This window comes from Sebastes umbrosus, chromosome 22 (genome assembly GCF_015220745.1).
Source record: "Sebastes umbrosus isolate fSebUmb1 chromosome 22, fSebUmb1.pri, whole genome shotgun sequence".
Classification (NCBI taxonomy): Eukaryota; Metazoa; Chordata; class Actinopteri; order Perciformes; family Sebastidae; genus Sebastes; species Sebastes umbrosus.
This window is the reverse complement of record NC_051290.1, coordinates 23,534,523-23,548,834: the sequence shown is the minus strand read 5'-3', so window position 1 is coordinate 23,548,834 and position 14,312 is coordinate 23,534,523. Positions and strand designations below refer to the sequence as shown.

The 14,312-nt window shown below is 39.5% G+C and overlaps 1 protein-coding gene across 1 annotated transcript in view; it reads left to right on the top strand.

The window, feature by feature from the left end:
• The first annotated feature begins 10,276 nt into the window (after positions 1 to 10,276).
• Positions 10,277 to 14,312, top strand: part of tnfsf10l (TNF superfamily member 10, like) — an 84,515-nt gene continuing 80,479 nt past the window's right edge. The window contains exon 1 of the mRNA XM_037759759.1: positions 10,277 to 10,636. Coding sequence (XP_037615687.1) covers positions 10,415 to 10,636 — 222 coding nt within the window. The 5' untranslated portion in view covers positions 10,277 to 10,414. The remainder of the gene's footprint in view (positions 10,637 to 14,312) is intronic.

Sequence of the window (14,312 nt, the reverse complement as noted above, 5' to 3'; positions counted from 1 at the left end):
CTCCCATTCTAAAACAGTAAGACTGTACATATTTGTTATACTATCTTTATCATGTTTTTATTAGGGCTGTCAATCGATTAAAATATTTAATCTCGATTAATCACGATTGTCCATAGTTAATCGCGATTACTCGCAAATTAATCACATATTTTTTATCTGTTCAAAATGTACCTTAAAGGGAGATTTGTCAAGTATTTAATCCTCTTGTCAACATGGGAGTGGACAAATATGCTGCTTTATGCGAATATATGTATATATTTATGATTGGAAATCAATTAACAACACAAAACAATGACAGATATTGTCCAGAAACCCTCACAGGTACTGCATTTAGCATAAAACAATATGCTCCAATCATAACATGGCAAACTGCAGCCCAACAGGCAACAACAGCTGTTAGTGTGTCAGTGTGCTGACTTGACTATGACTTGCCCCAAACTGCATGTGATTATCATAAAGTGGGCATGTCTGTAAAGGGGAGACTCGTACCCATAGAACCCATTTACATTCACTGATCTGGAGGTCAGAGGTCAAGGAACCCTTTTGAAAATGGCCATGACAGTTTTTCCTCTCCAAAATTAAGCACAAATTTGGAGCGTTATTTAGCCTCCTTCATGACAAGCTAGTATGACATGGTTGGTACCGATGGATTCTTTAGGCTTTCTACCTCCGAAAGATTTATTGCGTTAACGCGTTGAAGAAATTAGTGGCGCTAAAACAAATTTGCGTTAACACGTTATCACGTTAACTTTGACAGCCCTAAGTTTTTTATTTTTTTTTATTCTTTACTCATGTTTTTGACTTTTGCAGTAGGCCCTCAAAAAACCCCAAAAAAACTTGGCAATAAACCTTATTCTGATTCAGGATGTGGTCTTGGAGTAGCAGTAGTCTTAAGGTTAAAGTAATCTCGAAGATTTTCCTTTCGATAAATGTCAGCTACTATCTATTGCCGAATAAGGTAACACAATAAAGGCCCTTGCTTTTACAGTAATACGAACTGGGTGTCTGTGGCGACATTCCCATGAAAAATCTGTGATCTCTTGAAAGTGAGATCCAAAAACACAACTGCAATTAACGTTTAGCGCCATAGAGAGAACGAAACAGAGATCTTCGAGAAAGAAAGCACTATGTTTCACCAACAAATGATCTATTGCAGCTTTCAGTTTTGAATGTGAAGGGGAGTCATTGCCAGAAAAGAACCCTGTGTGCTTGCCCTACATAATAAAACAGCCAGAGGAACTGACAGACAAAAATCTGGAAATACTATTTGACCCAGGTCAAATACAGCATTTCAAGGCAGCTGAGTGCACCTATCAGTCTGTTCTATGAGGGTACCGTTGGCTACTGGCTCTAAATTCATAAATCTTAGTGAGTTGAGATTAGCAAACCCGCAGAGTGAAGAATGCTGCTTCAACCTTCTTGTTGAAGGAATGAGTCACAGGAGGCTGTGTTGTATTTTTCTACCTTGGTCTCAGATTACAGAAGAAAGATGACAAGTTGTTCTACTTCTACAGAATGTGCAGACCTGGTTAGCCTGCTCACAATGACGACATCTACCATTTTCAACATCTCAATTTAGCACGTTAGCATGCTAGCATTTGCTAATTAGCACTAAACACGAAGTATAGCAGAGGCTGATGGGAATGTCATTCATTTGCAGGTATTCCGTCATGAACTGAAGTAGTGGACAAATCATTTTTTTGATGTGATGACGGCGCTAGATGAGAATCAGGGGCTCACCAAAGTTATTACGGCTCACTTTTTCATAGTTCTAAGAACCCCCCTTTTTATTGTGTTTGCACCGCGAGAACTAAGAACAATTGTAGTTCTTAGAACGCCATTTTTAAGGGACTTTTTAGCTCCTATTTCAGAGTGGGTACTCTCCCAGCACAAGAGGAACTGTGAGTGACACAAGTGTAGCTACGGTGATTGGTCGAACATGTGAGCCAACGCAGCACCTGCAAACACCATTTTTAGAAACCCATTAGCTGTGTGAACAACAGACAACATAAAACACAGACAACAGCTTTACGAGCAGTTGTCTGTAAAAAAATGTATAAATAAATGGAAGAAAACACGGACAAATGGACCGATAGTAAAGTCCAGAAGTTAACTCGTTCATGAGCACACACCCACTGAGCCAAAGAGCAAGTGAGAACCGTTGCTCAGCGAGCTAACACAGTAACACAAAGGCTAACCCAGTAGCGTTAGCACAAAGGCTAACTCAGAAATGTTAGCACAAAGGCTAATCCAGTAGCGTTAGCACAAAGGCTAACTCAGCTATGTTAGCACAAAGGCTAACCCAGTAGCGTTAGCACAAAGGCTAACCCAGTAGCACAAAGAACACCCACTGAGTCGAAGAACAAGTGAGAACCGTTGCTCAGCGAGCTAACACAGTAACACAAAGGCTAACCCAGTAGCGTTAGCACAAAGGCTAACTCAGAAATGTACACTCACTGAGCCAAAGAAAGATAGTCTGTTCGAACATAAATCCCAAACAGTACTTTCGTGATGGCTATTTTGCCGGACTTCATATGATTATGGCATGTAACAGAGTTGTTTATTTATTCTTATATTTATAAAAAACCTAACTATCTGCTCGCCAATCTCCCAGCTGGAGATGTGTGCAAGCAGCTTTGAATTTGGATCTTCAGGGGAATTGATTCCCTGCACCACAAAGGAGACAAAGCATGTGGTGCATGCATGCCTTCTACCAATCTATGGAATAGTTGTCGTGAACTGTCACTAAAAGCTACCTCATGGTGGCACTAGAGGTCAGGTCAGAGTCTGGGGGTGCCGTTCGTCCATCATATAAACTAGTCATATTTTCACCAGGAGAGGTGAAAACCTGTCACTTCTGGAATCCATTGTAACCGCTGTGAATCCATACAGACCACAGACTTTGTGTTTCACACAGATTTGATCGCATTGAATCAGCGAAACATCCCTTCTGGCTTCGGCGTCTCTGTTTTGGAGGTCTTCCCGGAGGATGTTGTCTGTGCTGAACTTCTCCCTGACGAGACAGTTTCTTCTCAGACTGAAAAACCCCTCAAGTGGTTTGATGTTAACCTGGGAAAAACATCAAACAAATTCTACATCAAGTCAGCCACAGTATTACCAAATAAGATTATTTGCATATTTGCAAATCTCACTGGGACGCTTGTACTGTACATGCAAGGATTTGGCTAGAGGCGTCAGTGCAGGTGATAGGTATCATCCTCTTGCAAACGTTGTTGGAGATTTGGCTGGTTGTGTTTAAATATCATCCAGACAAAGACCGTGCACAGTTGCAGCAGAATCTGCCCTCAATGAGTTGACTTCAAACCCAAGACTATGTCAATTCCTTCATAACAACCGTTTTTGTAGACGTGGAAAATATTTGACTCTTCTTTCACCTGCTGTGGATTTAACCAGCTGTTTTTTATATTTATTTCAGTCCGAATTTCATTCCGAAGAATTTTGGGCATTTCAAGTCCCAGTTGGTGGAGCAGATGGCTTTCACATCTGGTGCAGGCCCCTGGTGGATTTCACTTTTTTGCTTAAGGAGAACTTGACTTGGGACCATAGTTCTGGACCACACTGGCTTACATGGATCAAAAAGGGTTTGAGATTCTCAGGGCAAGTGGGCTCGGGGTTTGGAAAAAGCTCTTGGGCGACGAGGCTGAGGAATTTTACACCAGAAAAAGTGTCACTTGTTCTAAATAGTTTGGTGATGAATTGGACTTGATTTTCTCACGTCTCACAAGCCGTGTTTCCATTCACATATTTTTATTCGCATTTTGAAGTATTTCATTAGGAAAGCTGTATGGAAACGGCAAAATTCGATAAAACGTCCTCAATTGTGAAAAAAAATTGTTTTTACGCTCGCTTGAGGTTGTTTTCGTCTTTATCGAAGGAGTTGAAGCAATAAATGGATTATGGAAATGCCGAATAAATGTATGACTGATCAGCTGTTACTGCTGTCTTACTGGCGTCTTCTCGGATATTCCCATAACGTGCGAATGCTTGTCTTCGTCTCCAGACAGAATGAAACAAGGCTAATAGAGTGCTGTGGCAATGAGTCCTAAAACCAGGAAATGAGTTAGCATTTTAGCACTTCCTGTTCCCTCGTCTGGAAGTCAATGGGTTTTTAGTTAGGTGTCTGAAATCAGGTCTGTGGTTAACACAAGCTGAAGAGATTTTAACATTTTGTTCTACGACATAAAATATGTCAATAAATATCCCACTCATGAATTTTGAAGCCCTTATATGTCTTAAAAAAGACAGTTGCTAACAAGTGGCTAAATGAAACTAAACGTCATCACGCCGACTCGTCCTCCTTTACAGTCTCGTTGTGTATACTCACGCTCATCTGACCGTGGTGTAGTTCGTTTATAGCCTAATGTCACCAGATTACTGCTGGTGATTGCATTCACACAAAAATCATAGAGTGGTGTTCATTCATGAAGATTATTTTACGGAAGTATCATAAACGTAAGTATCTGTAAGTATCATAAACGTTTGTTTACCACCGAGCTTATTTTCTGCAATAATCCAAAACCCAATGGAACAATCCAATTGGCTGTTAGTGGAGGGAACCAGGGCGATGCTAACTTCCTGGTTGGCCTACAAAAATACGTTATCCCTGGAGCACTCTATTCTACATGTAGCTGACATGAACAAATAATTGAAACTTGCCCAACTGAAACAAATTCCTGAAGACCTCTCTCCATTTTTCTCTCGTAGATGGTAAGACGGCCAAGCCGACTTGTTTTGTCTCCAGTTTGCAACCTCTTCTTCTTCTTCTTCTTCTTCTACTCTGTTTAATGGCGTATTACAGTCATGCATAGCCTAAAGCGCCAACTTCTGACCAAACTATGCTGTAGCAGAGTTTATTCGCTCTTAAACCAGTTGATGGAAACAAGCCTTATTCCCATTTCCTTTTTGCAACATTTCAAAAACTCATTTAAAATTATTTTGACAATAGAATGGAAATGGTTTCAACCTCCTTTGAACCGGGTCCTTTCTAATCAAAGTCTAAGCAGTTAAAAAGTCTCGTGGCCCCCTGATGGTTCATAGCTGTCTTACTGGAAGTGACCCAAGCTCATCTGCCTCCCATCCTTAATAAACAGCTCTGACTGCTGGGCACTCACAGACTGCTCTCCAGCTGTTTGTGGTGATGTAAAGGAAACAAAGGAAATGCTGTTGTTTAGACCAGTGGTTCCAAAAGTGGGTGCCTTGGGGAAAGGGCCAAGGGTGACAAAAGATAACTGTTTAGTCATTGTCTGTTTTTCACAATGTGAACCTACCAACAAAACTAAAGACAGACTGAACACTACTCGGCTAAAGGATTACCATTAACTGGTACATGCACGGGCTGCACGGTGGTGCAGTGGTTAGCACTGTCGCCTCACAGCAAGAGGGTCGCAGGGTCGAATCCAGCTTGTGGCCCTTCAGTTAGCATGTTCTCCCCGGCGTGCAGGTTAGGTTTATTGTTGACTCTAAATGTCCCGTGGGTGTGAATGCGTCAGCCCTGTGATAGTCTGGATACCTGTCCAGGGTGTACCCCGCCTTACGAACCGTTACAGATAATGGATGGTATATGTGTGATGTTTCTGTCTCATCCCTGGTATACATGAAAACACAGCCTGGTCTCACTCTCAGGGCATCAAATGTTGACACTTGGGCAGTCTTGATACCGACTCACAAGGTAGCCTTAAGCCTCGGACACACCAGGAATGTCCGGAGCGCGTGGCGGCTGCGTTACCTGTTCTTTTTTATTTTGGCGACCGTGTTAACAGGTTAGAGCAGCCACACTGCCCGCGTGAGACACGCATCTCACAACAGACAGTGAAAGTGTCTGTTGACTGTATATTGACATCATATCAGCAACATTACTACAGTTTACATGTCTAGACATCTGTAGAATATGTCACTGACAGTGAAAGTGATCTATTGACTGTATATTTACATCATACCAGCAAGATTACTACAGTTTTGATGTCTATCTTTAGAATATGTTACGGAGATGACAAAGACGTAAAGACTTATTTTCAAATCAACACTTCCTGCTTTCATTTCAAAATAAAAGCCCTCAAGCGTTTTTCTGTGCACAGAATTCCTTCATTTGTTAACACAAGGCTTTTATTCTGGAATATGAGCAGTCAGTGCTGTGGAACATGCAGTGACTTAGAGAGCTCCATGAATTGATAAAGTATGGGGTTTAAATCAACACTTCCTGCTTTCATTTCAAAATAAAAGCCCTTAAGCATTTTTTTCTGTAGACAGAATTCCTTCATTTGTTAACACAAGGCTTTTATTCTGAAATATGTGCCGGACAGTGTTCTAGAACATGCAGTGACTTGGAGAGCTCCATGAATGAATATAGTATGGAGTATGGATTATTACTATTATTATTACTATGTAATTACCACACGTTTCTTTACCTTTCTATGTCTAAAATAAATATAAATGATATTTATAATGAAATTAAATGGCCATTAAAAGGCAAACTCTATGTAGAAAGACAGGGCTGACGGCAGCAGCTGCAGCAGCAAAAACGCAGCAGATACGCAGCTGAAATGCAGCTGGTGTGAACGCCCGATGCGTGAATCATGCAGCCACCACGCCACGCAGCCGCCACGCGCTCCTGACGTTCCTGGTGTGTCTGTATGAGACGCACCAGACTTTTAACTAAATCCCATGTAAACCCATCCATGTCATTATTAGACAGTCAGAGCAGCTGATGTTGTGTAAAAAGCGAGAGAGTCCGCTAAGTGTGGGAGGGGCGGCGAATGGTTCAAACAAACGCAGGACTTTCACTCAGGGGACCAGCGTTCGGGTCCCGTGTGAAACCAAACATTGTGATTTCTTTAGTGACGCTATGTCACTGAGTCACATGACGTTATGTCTTTAGCTTAAGTTACCTTGCAAGCATACTTATTAAGCCAAACCTAGATTTTTTTTCTAACCCTAACCAAGTAGTTTGACAACATTAACCACGTGCCAACTTTCTGTGTGAAGATATGACTAGTAGGGATGAGATCACGTCGGGAAACAAGACAAGAAACCGCCTACCAGTGGAGCCAGAGCTCACATTAAATATTAAAATGCCTTCAACCTTTTTTTGTTTTTTCTTTGTTCTTGTACACCTTAAATAACCTAACCATTATTTTCATTTAGAAGAAAATTAAAGATATAATTGATATCTTAAGTGAAATATTCATCTGTAAATCAGCAGTGGTTATACCACACCAGAATAAAACAGAGAGGCACTCGTCTTCTACGGCCTACTGGCGACGGGAAAGCAGTCAATCGCCTGATTTTAGCTGGTTTTCCTGTATTTAAAGGTCCCACATTGTGCTCATTTTCAGGTTCATACTTGTATTTTGTGTTTCTACTAGAACATGTTTACATGCTGTAATGTTCAAAAAACACATTATTTTCCTCATACTGTCTGCCTGAATCAGGCTGTCAGCTGATGACATTCACATACACTGCAACAGGAAATAAACTGGGACACATTTAGAATGTTTACGTTTAAAATTGTGTAAAGAAAAGACAGAAATCCAAACGGCTCGTTTCAAACGCAGAGTTTCTGAATACAAGCTGTGTGTATTTCCCTGTGGATTGAGTGTTTCGATACTTTCACAGTATTTATATAGGACTTAAGCCTGCTTTATAATAAAAAAACATGAAAATCTCACTTTTTTATAATAATAAAAAAAACTGTACATAAGTGCTCATTTTTGTGGAGAAGGGGCATGTGTCAGTCCTGGGATAGTCTGGCGACCTGTCCAGGTTGTACCCCGCCCTCACCAAATGTCAGCTGGGATCGAGTCCACCCCCCCCCCCTCGCGACCCTGAATAGGATAAGTGGTTGGAAATCCACCTGTTGGCTTTTACTCTGCGTGACTGAGAATGGGCCTATATAATTTAACTTAATATTAAGATATCAATATATCACATCTATAGCTTGTGATGCATTTGAAGGAGTGCCATGGTCTAAAACAGTTTGGGAACTTCTGGTTTAGAGTTGAACTGTAAACACAGCATCTGCCTGGGAAAGTATGATTGTGACTCACTGCTCTGTTTGATGGTGATTTAAGACAGGATGGAGGCTTTACAGAGCAATACAGCAATACGCTGTCTGCAGCAATAAAACGTAGATGTAGTCATCTCTCCATGAGGCCTCATCTCATCCAGCAGTAAAGTCAGCAGCCTGTGTGCAGCTTTGTGATGGTTTTGGAAAGTGAAGTTAATATCACATATTTTTATTGTGGCTACACTTGTTTCACAGTGATAATCTGGAGGGCATTGGGCAAATGTTTGCTCTCCAACAGTGTAAAACTGTAAAACAGACCACAGATATTCACACGCACACTGGAGGGAGCCGCTCACACAACAGAAAGAGTAAGAGAGAGGGTAAAAAGGAGGTTTGTCTTGCCATTATTTTTAATTATTAAGAAGTCAAATCAATTTAAAAAAGCAACAATTGGCTGTTTTATTGATTAATCTGACTATTATTTTACCTATTAGTAATTTATATAAAATGTCAGAAAACTGGGACAATTGCTTGTTTTGCTCGACCAACAGTCCACACCCCAAAGGTGTTCCCTTTATGATTATTGATGAGTAAGAAGATTAGCAATTATTCACATTTAAGAAGCTAAAAGGAATAAATTTGTGTCATTTTTGCTATAAAAAGATAACAAAAGACTTAAACAATTCATCAATTTCCAGAACTTTTAATTTTGTGTGGCTTTTACTTAAAATGTTTATTACATTTTATTTATTGACTCAATTAATCCAACATGTATCTTGTTCTCCAAGATACAAACTAATTTTATCCTACGGTATAAATAATAAGACAAAGAACCTGCCATTACATAATCATCATATGTAAATCCAAAAGCAGTATTTTTTATAAGAAATTCAAATGAATAAATTAATTAATAATAAATTTAACAATAAAATAAATTAAAATCATAAAAATCAAAATCAATAAAAAAGGTTTTGTCCAATGCTGCAACAAATGTCTGTTTTATTGATTAATCTAACTATTATTTAGACTATTAATAGTTTATATAAAATGTAAGAAAACTAGAAGCTAAAAGGAGTGAATAATGTCTTTTTTGCAAAAAGAAAAAACAAAAAACAAAGGTAAAGAAAAATTTAATTTTTGATAAAAATAAATTAAATTAAATACAAAAATATACCTTTTTTATTAGTATTACTTAATGTTATTTATTTTTTCATTTTATTTTATTTATTTTTATTATTATTATTCTGTATGTTGGGTCGGTATGTTTGTGAGTCTGTCTGTAGATGTTACTTTTTGTTTGTGTTTTTTTGTCAGTTTGTGATCAAAATTAAAAATATATATATATATATATATATATGTTTCACTGATACATTCTGTTAGAAGAGAGAAAAACATAAACAAATAAGACTGTAGAAAAAAGCATTTCATTTAACTCAGCAAAGTTTTTGCAATAATATATATAAATAAATAAAAAACAAAAAAATACAAAAATACAAAAATGTAAAATTAAATCAAAATAAAAACATAAAAAACTCAAATAATCAAATAAAAGCAAGGAGAAACAGACAAACAAAATAATAAAAAATAATATTATCTCACCTTTTTTCAATCCACTCTTAACTAGAGAGAGAGACAGAGAGAGAGAGAGAGAGAGAGCGTGAGAGAGAGAGAGCGCCCTCTGCCAGCTCAAACTGAAACTGAGGCTCAGGACAAGAATCAATCCAGACTGTCTCAAAATTACAACAAATATCATCACATATATATATATATGATTAAGAACTGATGAAGATTTCACCTTTCACACACAATACAAGAATATAAATTATGGGATATTAGCTGCAAATAAACTGACTTTAGTCACTTCCCAAAGGAGATGTGTGCATATTATGAACAAAACTGAGTGTAAATAATGCACCTTTAAAATATCTGCTATTACTTTTCTTGCTTTGTTCTGCTTTGGCAATAATGTGCCCCCCCCATACCTAGAAAGCAGCGAGCGAGCGAGCGAGAGAGAGAGAGAGAGAGAGAGAGAGAGAGAGAGAGAGCATTCCTCCACAGCTCCAGGGTGATGAAAAGGTTAAGCCAGCCCCTTCTTCTGCTGCTGTCTCCCGGTTGCAGCCCATCAGTCCTCCGCTGCCTCCTCCAGCAGCTCCGGTCCCTCTTTACGCAGCAGCTCCAAACTTTATCTCCCAGCTCGTCTTTCTCTCCTCTCCTCTCCCGCCTCTCTCCTCCTCCTCCCCCTCGCTTCTCCCGCATGAACAGCTCCATTGGCAGCGGACGCATGGAGATCTAATTTTGCTCCAATTTTCGGAGAGTGTGTGGAGGTTGTTGTTGTTGTTGTTGTTCTGCTGTTCCCTTGGTTGTGTGGTGTGCTCATGCGTCGGGAATGCCATGGCCACTCCGAGCGCACAGCAGCAGCACCAGGATTACTTCCGATCGGTGAGCAGCGAGTCCACCACCTACATGATGGTCCCGGCCAGCGGGCCGACGGCGACGAGGCGCCGGGACGCGCCGTCCAAGATGTGGCTGGCCATGGTGGTGATCGTGGTGGTGGTGCTGCAGATCGCCTCCACCACCGGACTCTTTCTCTACCTGAACATGTCCATATCACAGGTAAGAGCCGCTTTACACTCACTTTCATATGCGTTTTAACATGTAATCCTGCAGATCATTAATGCGCTTTTACGCACCGAATTAGCGAGAAAATAGCCCAGTTTAAATTTACAGCTCAATCCCACATATGCACTTTTACTATTATAGTGAAAAGAGATATTATTGCATGAAGTATTTGGGGTGTAATTCATTTCGGGAAGAGGTTTGGCGGAGTTCGCCCCCGCTTTTGGGAAGCAGCTGTGCCTTACTGAACTCGTTGAACAACGCAATCCGGCGTTTACAAGCATTAAGACAGAAGGAATCAGCGGTTCTGTCTGTCCGGCTGCGTTTATCCAACTAAACGGGTTAAACTGCGTGCGTAAAAAGAACATATTGGAGCCATTTGGTTGGGAAGCAGAAAGTAGCTGTCGTTTGCTTTTAAGTAGGTTACAGATGTTGTGCACAGAGGTGAAATATGCAGGTCAGTGATGGAGCTGGGATGGTCCCACTGGGGGGTTTCATTTAAGCCTTTTTTATCGCCTGAAATAATCATGCACAGATAATACTACTGCACTTGTGCCTGGAGTTCCAAAGGGGTTTAATATTCCTACAGTCTTTAGAGCAAACATTTGCACAGCTGAGATTTGGTTCCTCACTCTAGAAATCAATTAGCAGAGCTGCTGTCACCGCTAGAGTTAGTGAAAATTAGTCCTGCTGCAGATATACATGTACCAGAAACTCTAGTGTCCCAATGAGAGGTCAACAGCCAGAGGTGTTGCATTATGGTTCCTGACTCTTCACAGGAAGTGTAGCCTATACTTTGGTCTTTTGAAAAATCTGCTGGGATGAAGTTTGAAGTCGATGATGTCTGAATCCCAGCGAAAGGCTGGTTGAAACGGTAACGCTACTCCTCTACCACTCAGAGAGAGGAAGCCGGCCTCGGTGGACAACTGTGCATCTCCACATGAGAGGGAAAACCTGAGCGTCTCTCAGATACGCTTTCTTGGATCGTGTGGTGACTGGAAAACACAATACTTCCTCTTGAGGAGAAGGAAGAAGAAGACAAATGTTGCTTTATTAATGCTTCATTCAAAGCAGCAGGTGTTGATTCACATTTGAAGCTGTTTAGCTGCTGCTATAGGAGGTGTTCAGTTAGTGAGCCATCAGTGTGACAGACACATCATTTGTATATTGAAAGGATCTAATATGAGACTTTTTGGCGAGCCAGCAAAGAGGAAATGTTTTTAATCCCCATCGTGTGTGGTTATCATGGGGTTGATGTAAGATAGATGCTTTTGTGTTAAACAGATGGGGAATCCCCAGGCAGGTTGGATATACTGTATAATACTATGACACACTGCCTTAAAGGTCCCATATTGTAAAAAGTGAGATTTTCATTTATATTATAAAACAGGTTTAAGTGATATATAAATACTGTGAAAGTATCGAAGTGCTAAATATACAGAGAAATACACACAGCCCGTATTCAGAAATCGTGTGTTTGAAACAAGCCGTTAGGCTTTCTGTCCATTTGTGATGTCACAAATATACAATATTTAGACCATTACACGGTTTTAAGTGTAAACATTCTAAATGTGTCCCAGTTTATTCCTGGTTGCAGTGTATGTGAGTGACATCAGCTGACAGGAAGTAAACATGGACCCAAACTGTTGCCAGGCAACGCAATTCTGTTTCAATTCCGTTGAAATGCACTAAAACGGAGCATTTCAGACAGAGGGTAAATACAGGTATATTGAGGCAGACAGTATGACGAAAAAAAAAGTTTTTTTAACATTACAGCATGTAAACATGTTCTAAAAGAAGCACAAAATACAAGTATGAACCTGAAAATTAGCATGATATGGGACCTTTAAATAGCTAAATATAGTAGGGCTGCCTGCAATTAACCATTATGTTCATTACAGATTACTCTACCGAGTAACTCTGCGGAGTTATTTTTGTGCATACAGGAGTGACATAGGCTGTTAACCTGCTTATAATAAGGCTACCATACTGACCTTGATTATGAGACAAAAAAAGAATGAATTCTGACCAGAATGCAGCAGTAACAGTAAGATATTTAAAAAAACAAGGTAAGCTGATATTTATCTCTTAAATGAAATAGTCTTGTTTGAATAGGCCAAAATCTAAACTGCAGCCTATTGGTAGGCCTATTAACATGATTTAACCATCTTAATGAAACTCTGCCTGTCTCATTGATCACCATGATCTTAAAATTAGAATTATTCTCCTCAGTTCTTGGTCTACTTTTAACCCTCTGAGAATGGTGGATCATCTGACTGGCATTAACATTACTGTCATTTGAAGGCGGGTACTTGACATAAATATGAATATTGAGATTGCGATGGATCTGTTGATACCAAACTTGTCGTGTTAGATTACGGGAAAAGGCGGTAAATATCGCTCCAAAGTTGAGCTGTCTTTACTGCGAGGTCTGCGACTCCTCAGTGGCAAACGGCAGTGTTTTAGCCTCTGGCACTTGGTGGGAGTGTGCCTAGCGGCGGCGGCGCTGCTAAAATGTCAGAAAATAGTATAGAAAATGTCCATCCCATTTTCTTAAAGTCCAAATCGATGTCTTTAATGTCTTTTTTTTCATCAGTCCCAAACCCAGAAAAGACATTCAGTTTAATATGATATAAAAGAGAGAAAAGCAGGAGATCTCCATATTTGAGAGGCTCAAAACATCATTTTTGTATGAAAATTACTGCGATTTATTGATTATCAAAATAGTTGGCGATTATTTTTCTTTTGATTGACTAATCGATTAGTCTACTGATCATTGCATTTCTGAAATATAGCAGATTTGCTAATGATTTGTTAATGAAATGATTTAGGTAGGGCTGCCCCCTCTTTTTTTTTTAACAATGTCTTTATTGTTTTTTTGTTATACAAACATCAGCATTATTATGCAATATATTCAATACAGGATTTACTTTAACAAACATAACATCCCCCACACACCCACCCGTTCTCTCTCAACGTTTCCCTTTCTTACAAGGCCAAAATCAATATACAGCTTCAAAGTATCAATCATACAGTTAAACAGTTAAATGGCACTCCTATCTTAATTATTCCTCCTGTAGAAGCTCTCTATTATCACTACTTTTTATGAAATCATTAAATGATTCACATACTTCCTCATAAACACCCAGTTTGTTTTTCATGATATATGTTATGCTCTCCATTGACATACATTATGCCATATTTTTAATCCAAGCGCAAATTGTAGGTGCATCGGATTTCTTCCAGTTAAAAGGGCTGCCCCCCCTCTTAGTCCATTAATTGACTAATCTGTCTTTTTGGTCTTTGGTCGGCTGAGATTTCCTTACTCGATTAGTCATTTTTTATGCTTTTTTCATGCTGAATGACTTCAGAGTACATCTCTGGTAAACAGCAGATTTAAAGTGGTGCTATTGTGTGATTCTTTGTGGGGAAACTCAGTTTCCCTGATCTGTCGATAAAATCAATTAATCGATTAGTCGTCAAAATCGTGTGAGTGTTAGTCGACTAAGAGTTTCTTTGTTCTAGGACAGCCCTAGCGTAATAACTTTAACGATTAATCAATTATCAAAATAGTTGGCGATTGTTTTTCTGTCGCTCGAGTCCTCCAGTAGTCGACTTATCGTTGCAGCTCTAAAATCTAGCAGAAACACGTGTTTTTTTTTTACTAATAAAA